The sequence below is a fragment of the Anopheles moucheti genome, chromosome 3, assembly GCF_943734755.1.
Source record: "Anopheles moucheti chromosome 3, idAnoMoucSN_F20_07, whole genome shotgun sequence".
In the NCBI taxonomy this organism is placed as follows: domain Eukaryota; kingdom Metazoa; phylum Arthropoda; class Insecta; order Diptera; family Culicidae; genus Anopheles; species Anopheles moucheti.
The window spans coordinates 36,058,678-36,067,408 of NC_069141.1; the positions used below are offsets into that span (position 1 = coordinate 36,058,678).

General features: G+C 49.0%; 1 protein-coding gene across 1 annotated transcript; it reads left to right on the top strand.

Annotated features, from left to right (window-relative positions):
• Positions 1-353: 353 nt before the first annotated feature.
• LOC128301816 (uncharacterized) lies at positions 354-6,120 on the top strand. The gene has a single exon (XM_053038448.1). The coding sequence runs from the start codon at positions 354-356 to the stop codon at positions 5,496-5,498; it is 5,145 nt and encodes a 1,714-aa protein (XP_052894408.1). The 3' UTR covers positions 5,499-6,120.
• The last annotated feature ends 2,611 nt before the right edge of the window (positions 6,121-8,731 follow it).

Consider the following 8,731-nt stretch of genomic DNA (forward strand, 5'->3'; position numbering starts at 1 on the left):
GAGTCCCGGCGCCTCTTTGCACGCACTTTTAGCCCTTTTCCTCTCCTCACGATAGCGGCCATTACTATTTCCTATATTCATCCGAACCACATAAGGATTGAGCGGTTCGGATGAATGTCCCTAAGCCTTTTTCGCCCCGCTGTGTGCTGTTAAACGAGGTCCGCTGTTTATAGACAACAATTAGTTTTTCCTTTATTCGCGAATCCGTGCGCTGCATTTTCATTGTCTGTAAACCTGTTTCTTCTGTTCTTTACCTTTCAGCGTATCAACTGAGGAACAGCGGTATCAATCGGGAATGACTTAGAAGGAGAACGTACCTCGTTGAACGCGTAACACAAAATCAAACACACAAGATGGAAGAGTTTCTGGAGGCGATCCAGAGTGGCCAGTACGAGGCGGTGCGGACCGCACTCGAAAATTCTGACCTAGATCTAGACCACCAGGATCTGGCGCGCGATGGCAACAGTCCGCTGCATCTTGCCACCATAGCCAAACACAACAAGACGCGCCTGGTCGAGCTGCTGATCGGAGCGGGTGCCGATTGCGATCTGCGTAATCATGACGATCTTACACCGGCGGAACTAGCGCTGGACAAAGGTTCACCGTACGTGGCGGAGTTTGCACTGTGCAAAGAGCTGGATGCCGTGCCGGACGAGCAGGCCCTCCGACGACTCATCCGGCGGGGCTCGGTGGAGCTGTTGAAGATTTTCCTCGAAAAGCGCGCTTTCGACATCCACACGAAGATGAAACTCATCGCAAACCTGCTGGACGAGCTGACCGTGAAGGGTGTACCGGTTGATCGATCGATGCGCGTCTTCCTGGAGTACGAGCTGATCGCGCACAGCTACGAGGATGGTGCGGAAGGTAGCGCTACCAGACAGCGGAGACTCGGTGCGGCCGGTGGCGCTAGCTCGAAACGAAAGGCCGACGGTAAAGTGCAAAGCAGCACGGGCGAAACAGAGGCTGACGGGCGCATAGAGTTAGTGCTAAGCTATACCAAATACTTGACCGATCGGTACGACGACGACAACCTGAACGATCTGGACGACGAGTTTGTGGTGCGGCTGAGGGCGATATGCGAGTGCTTGCACTATCTGGACGGGCTGGAATGTTGTGCCCGGTCCGACTGGAAGCTGCTGAAGATGATCCCGCTCGGTGAGCTGGCCTATCTGTGCGGTGTGCTACTGTCCATCCTGGAGAAGAGCGTTGGGTTCGAGATGTACAAGCTGGTGCTGAACAAGCCGATGATCGTGTCGTTTTTGCGTGCGGTCAGTGCGGAGCTGGGGACGCTGGTGAAAGTGGGTGCCCGCACCGTACGAACGGATCGCTCGTTTCAGTGGACACCGCAGCTGCTGCTCGATCTCATCGTGTGCATACGCGAACAGAAGCTGTCACAGTACGTTGGCCGGAGGCGACGCGTCTGCGAGGAACTGCAGCGCATCGCCACATCCACGTGTCCGCTCGGGGCGGCCGAACGGGACCGCGTGCTGGTGGAGCTGGGCCGGCGCGAGCTGATCGCACTGCAGGACGGTGTTCTGGAACGCGACACCAAATGGGCTGTAGCGGACTATGTCGCTTATCTGCGCGACGATCATCCGCTGACGGTGGGGCAACTTTGGCACCGATACCATCCGAAGCTCCGCCTCTCGAAGCGACAGGTGGCGTACGCGGCGAGCAGGCGCGAACTGTTGTCAAAGATTCGGGCCCGCCGGTTGGACGAGCTGAGCCGCAACAAGACGAAGCTGCTCGAGAAGGAGCTCGGTGCGCGGGAACTGCAGGGCACCCGGTCGGCAAGGACGGTGCGGCGTCGGCACCGTGCCGTGTTCGGGCAGATTCGGCGCACGTACGAGCAGATTTGGCAGATGCACACGGTGAAGAAGATTGCGTATTACGTCGAGAATGCGCTCGTCATCGATTTGGACGATCGTTCGAACGCGACACTCTGTCTGATGGCGATCCGGCGGGTGATGCAGTTTATCGGTGAGGCAAGCAACGAGTCCCAGCAGCACCAGCTAACCTTTGCCCGTATGCTGGCCAATCTGCTGGACCATGTACTATCGCCGCTGTACTCCACCGCGGCTCCTGCCGAGGAGGTCGAGCTTAGGGAATCGTTCTCGGCCCGTTGCTCAGTGGGGAAATATTTCCTCAACCGAACGCTCACGGACGAACAGGTGAGAACGATACAGGAGCGATTGAAAGCCGTGTACCGGTTCTGTCTGTACGTCATCAACATTCAGCTGATAGAGGCGTACAAAACGTTCCTTGGGACGGCGTACCGGTTGCGCAACACGGGCCAGCTGCAGTCGTACGCACGGTACATCGGGGAGCACAATCTCCACACACTAAGTCACATCAAGTTCGAGCACGTGTTCTACGACGAGAAGGAGACGGGCCGCATTGTGCAGGAGCTGAAGAAGATGTACATCGGCATGGCGAACGAGCTGAAGCTGCTGTCGTTCATCGAGAAGAACATTCACTTCCGGTTCTATCACATGCAGTACCACCAAACGCGGCTGCGCGTGACACTGTCCAACTTTGCCATTGTTTACCGGGCGTTGAAGGCAAATACGGACTATGGGTGTGTGCGGCGGTTGCTGCATTCGTATCTACACCAGAGCTACCAGAAGTACGACATCTCCCGCTCGATCTCGATCTCCGATGCAAATCTAGCGCTCAAGGAGTTGCTCCGACCGTACAGCAGTATTAGCGAGAATGAGGACACTTTGAAGGTGGTGCGTCATCTGGAGGAGCTACAGAACCTGATGGACCCGGACCGCATGTTTGGTATTAATCCGGTGCGCTGTACTAGCGCCCATTCTGCATCGGAAGCAACGCAATATCAGAAGTTTACCCGCAAACTGCTGAAGGACATGAGCGCACCAGCGTTAAACGATGATGAATTTCAACAGCTGCACGACAAGCTGTCCCGTGCGTACTATGGGAATATCTTTCTGGTGCAGCAACGCTACCACACGCTGGAGGAGTTTTTCCGCACGAAAGGAGTTGCGCTGGATGAGTCGGAACTGCTCACGCGTCGGGAGTGTGATGAGGAAATGCTGCAAGAGCTGTTCGACGCGAAGGTGAACGATGTGGTGGAAATTCTGGAGAAGTTTGAATGTACTGATGTGCAGAATTTGTGCGACGTGATCGAAGAACTTCCGCCCGTGGTACAGTTTGCGCTGGAATACGGGCTCCTGGAGCTGCTCGAAATTCTCACCTCCGTGAACGCGCTCGGGCATTCAAACCGCTGGCATCCACTGCAGTGCAGTTCCGCCGTGTTGAACGGGCACAATCTGAAAACGTTCCTTGCTGGGGGACGGGAATCCTTGGTGCTGGAAAGTCTCACACTGAAATCGAACGCTACCATCTTTCTGAACGCGATCACCTTCAAACATCGTTCGTACGAGCTTTACGGTGGAAGAACGGACGGGCGACACTGTAGCAAATCGAAACCGATGGTGGGATGTTTTGCGGACAAATTTGCCAACCGGTTGCAATGGGTCGAACAGCAACGCACCCTGTATGAAGCGATCCGGACGGGTGCAATGGAGCTGAGCAGCTTGCGCCGGCAGGTGCGCGAAGGTTTGGAAATCGCTGGCAAACGGTACGGTTCGTTAATGCCCAACGAGTTGTGTTATTACGGTTTAATCGATTGTGCCATCGCGGGTGACTTCCGGGCGATGATCGATCTGCTGACAGAGGCTGACGGCACGGAGCAATCCGACATGCGCGCGTCCGAACGGCATCGTCTCCTGCGCTACTTATCGCGTCGCACAACAAAGTCACACTTTCTAGTGGAACCGTTGGAGCGGATGAAGGTGGAAGATCGTCACACGCTGGTGCTGTATTTGTGCATGTTCCACGGGGATGTTGAACTATTCCGCACACAGCTCGCTCGCTACAACGCGTATGAGGAGCTGCATCTGTTCGTGAACTCGGAAGATCACCGCTTTGTGCAGCAACTGTTGCGTGCACTGCCGGACTACGATTGGAGCCGTACCGATGCGAACGGGATGACCATCATGCAGAAGCTCGTGAACGTTGGTAATCAGCCGGCCATTGAGGATCTGATCAAGCGCATGTCCTCCGAGCAGCTGAACTCACTGTGCAGCATGAAGTACACCGCGTTGAATCTAGCGGCTCGATTAAATCTCGTCGAAATCGTGCGAGTTCTGGCGAGTACCGGCATAGACCGGAACGTGATGAGCGAGGACGAGAAGCTGGCCGTGTTCTGGCTGATCCAGTACGGTAACTCACGCACCATCGTACAGCAGACGATCGATGCGGCAACCGATCTGACCGCTTTCTCCAGCGAACTGTGTCTGCTTCATCGCGCGATCGAGTACGACAATGAGGATGTGCTGCGGTACTTGATCGAGGACTGCAAGGTGGACCCGACGCGTATCTACTCGAACTGCAACAACGTGCTACACGTGGCGGCTGGCTTCGATCGAAGTCGCATCCTGCGCTATCTGCTCACGATTCCCGGTCTGCGCAAGATCGTCAACAACTGCAATCTGGTGAAGAATAGCCCGCTGAATGTTGCCTGCAAGGAGGGCTACATCCGCTCGGCACGTGTTTTACTCGCGCAAGGTGGCGCTAATACGGAAACGTGCGGTGAGTACGGGCTGAATGCGCTCGCGTTCGCAATGTACACAAACAACGTGAAGCTGGCGAGATGTTTGTTCCGATACGACGCAACGATCGGAAATCCGCTCAGTTCGGACTTTCAACCGATCAACATGGCGATCCGGAACCGCAACATACGCCTGCTGGAACTGCTGCTGCGACGTGGCGTGGACGTAAACAGTGCCCCGCTGTGCTTTATCAATGCGGTGTGCGCACGCTCGCGCGACATTGTGCAGCTGCTGGTTGGCCGGGGCGTGAAGCACGTGAACCACCGGGACGAGTTCTGTCAAACGGCGCTACATCTGTGCGTGGAGCGGGATGAGTATGAAATGGCGCGCGAGCTCATCCGGTACGGGGCACACATTAATGCCAAAAATCGCTCGGGAATGACACCGCTGCATCTGGCCGTGCAGCGTGGCAATGTGCGGCTGGTGCAGCTGCTGCTCGACCACAAATGCTCGGTAGATGAGCTCAACTATCACGGCGAAACGCCGCTGATCCGCGCAGTGGTTAGCAATAACATTACGCTCGTGAAGATCCTGCTCAACAATGGTGCCAGTATCGAGCGGCTTCGGAACAGCGATCCGCCGGTGCTGCTCTATCTGGTGCAGGAGAACCATGAGGAAATTCTCGACTATCTGCTGGAACACTATCAGTTCAATGCGAACGAGCAGGACGCGTACGGCAATACGCTGGTGTACGTGGCCACTCAGCACAACCATATCAATATCGTGAAGCTGCTGGTGGACAAGTATCGCGCCAAGACGAACCCGACCAACCACAAGAAGCTAACGCCACTCATGATCGCGCGCGTAAAGGAGTACAAGGAGATCTTCCACTTCCTAGAGGCACGTCTCGTGGAGGAGTAAGGAGCGATATCACATTCGCGTAGGCAAAGCTTCGGCGTTTATTTATTGCACCGCAAGCGCGAAGAATCACGCGCTTTCACGTAGGATGCGTGGAGGGGGAAAATGTTTTGTTTTATATTGCATAAAGTAGAAGGAGGGTGAACAATTTATTTATTTGTAATTTTGCATCACAGGTTAGGTGGCTGTTTTATATAGTTTCGCTTCCACAGTAAAGGGACAAGTGCAAAACAAATGGAACGGGGAAGAGAGTGTGCCATAAATGTAGTTTTTTTTTTGTTTGTTTGATTGCGTTTTGTTTTGCCTTTTTTTTTTTTTGGTTTAATTTCATTCGGCTGTTCTTGGTGTAAATCTTCAACCCAAGCCCCCATTAGCCATGGATGGTTGTGGAAGAAACGGAAATCGCGTAAGAAAGAAAATGGCATCTCGTTTGTCGTGTTTAGGGGTAGTTTTGTAGCACAAATGTACGAAATGTAAGAATCTAATAATTGTCATCCTAGATGAAGCAGCTATAGCGCATAGTTTAAGCGTAGTAGCCCGTGACTTAGTGACAGCGAGTTGGTGTGTGTGCATGTGTTTGTGTTTGAGTGTGAATACCATGAAGAGAAAAGAGATACAGAGAGATAGAGAGAAGAGAGAGAGAGAGAGAGAGAGAGAGAGAGAGAGAGAGAGAGAGAGAGAGAGAGAGAGAGAGTGAGACGCAGAAAGAGAAAATGAGAGATGAAAAGCAACAACCCCAAGTAGTAAAAGGGATGCAGAGAGAGAGAGAGAGAGAGAGAGAGAGAGGGCTGAACGTAAACATGGCCGCTCTCTTTTTTACCCACGTGTACTTACCCAGCGGCACACAAACAAAGGCACATTTCATTGTACATAGTCTCAACACACATTTGCAAAGTAAAGCGAAAAGTGAGAGAGTGAAAGAGAGAGAGAGAAAGAGAGAAAAAAAAATAGAAGAAATGCTTATAACGAACACGACACTCTCTACACACAGTTGCTGTCCTAGGACATTCCAGGTGATAGTGCAAATTGTCTTTATTGTTTGTTTGTTTTTTTTTTTGCTGAATTATTAAAACACGCGTTTCCGTTAAAACAAAACAGCAGCGAACTCGTTTCACACCGGCGCAACACCACTGTTCCTTCTGTACCGTTTCATTCGTTCGGTTCCGATCAACGTTAGTAAGGTAGTGAAGCACTTTAGTTTGCTTGTAAAATATATAGCAATACCCGCGCGCGCTTCGTGCGTGCGAGATGGCCAGCAGCGCGTAGGGTGTACTTCCCGCGTGAAAACAAAAAAAAACAATTAAAATAAACCGCCATTTCTTTTGTTGTAGTACACGGTCGAAGGGTAGAATGTAAAACCATATATAATGTGCCACAGTCGCTTAGGTTTAGGGTTTTGACATATTTTTTTTTTGACTTTACTTTACTTTGTTGTGTGCCAAATCCCGACATTACCCGCCATAGAAGAGACAGATTTCCTTCTCATTGTACAAAGTGACGCGGCCATCTTGTGGGTGTTTTTTTTGTTTTAATTATGTAGACATCGGTTTAGCGAGCGGTGGAAACAATCTTCCTGGCTCGATCCGTCTTTGTACCTTTTAGCCAAGATTTTTAATCATATTATTTAGTGCAGACATACATAGAAAGAGAGAAAACAGGATGAAAGGTAGCAAAGAAGAGAGGGAGAGCATGAGAGGGACACACAATACGAAATATTTATTGTATAGACTAGACGCTGGGGTGTCTTCGGCGTGGCACAATACGTAAGTGTTGACGTGGCAATTAAGGCAGTTTCCCAAAACGCTATGTACTTATCGATCCCTTCTGTTTGTTTGTTTATTTTATATCGTTAGTATCACTCGTAAGGGTCACTAGCAAGGTAAATAGATTGATGCAAGGTGGTATAGCAAACATGATGTACACCATCTTGTACGATACTTGTCTAGATTAAACAATAATCGTATCACTAAAACAACGGTTAAACTTGCGTGTCGTTCTGTTTCACCTACTTAGTTTGAACCGAGATGAAAGCCATTGGCGAGCCATTCGCCTTTCACATTCGATCTATTACACAAACCCATTTACGGCATGAGTAGCATGCAGCAGCGAAGTGCAGTATGTCTGAAGTGAATATTGGAATAAACGTATTGTTTTTTGATAATACAACATCTAATCGTGTTTTTGTCCTTTATTAAATAATTTTAGGAAATTATGAACTTACAATTTTCATGGAATGCTGATGGAGACGCATGGTCATTTTGAAGAATAAATATCACGCAATGAAAAGTTTCAGTGAAATATTTCACTGTATATCACAACAGCCTCAGAAATGGTTGCGTGCAAGTGATGATGTGCTATAAATGGCATCGCTCTTGCATAGTTAAATTCAATTTACAGAATACTTGTTGATAATGTTAATAAATGTTGTTGAACTTTTCGTTGCAGTAAAATTGATTTGATTAAAATGAAGAAATCTTGAAGTATAAAGCTAATTTTCTTTTAATAGTTTTTATTTTCGAGCTACATTATTTTATTTTTGTACCGTGGCGAAAGCATTGGTTTTCCGAAGTGGATTTTGTAAGTTAAATCTTACTTATAAACGTATATAAACTTATTAACTTAAATACGTTTATAAACTTATAAACGGGATAATGAAGTAAGAGTAGGAAACGTTGAGAAGCGATTTTCCATTGGAAATATTTGCATCAGCATCCGATGAAGGTAGCCTACGATTATCCTAGAGCACAAAATAGTGATAAAATGTTTGGTAAGCTGAGTTTCAAACAATCGATTTCTTTCCTCAACACAACTGGTCGCTGAGCACGTAACAAAAATTTCTTCTCAAATTAATGCTTCGGATATATTCTATTTTTTTCCCTCACCTCGTTCGAGGACCAATGGAAGGCGAATATTTGCACAAGCATTGAGAATATGTACGCCACAACAATGATAGTTTATGCCATTAAATTATTCTATCAAACAAATGTATTTATTGGCTGGTTTTGGTTATGAAGGTATGATAAATATTATACGATGTGAAATAAAAATAATAGTGCATGAAGCACATAAATCTAAATGATAGAAATTCTATGAGACAAATATAAGTCATCAGATCGACTAGAGACCAGAGCAAAAGGGTAAAGGTGGCTGGCTCAATGTACAATGTATTATCAAACAATTATTTACTGTATTTCTTTCCGGAGACTGTATGAACCTTAAGTAACCGTTATAAACAT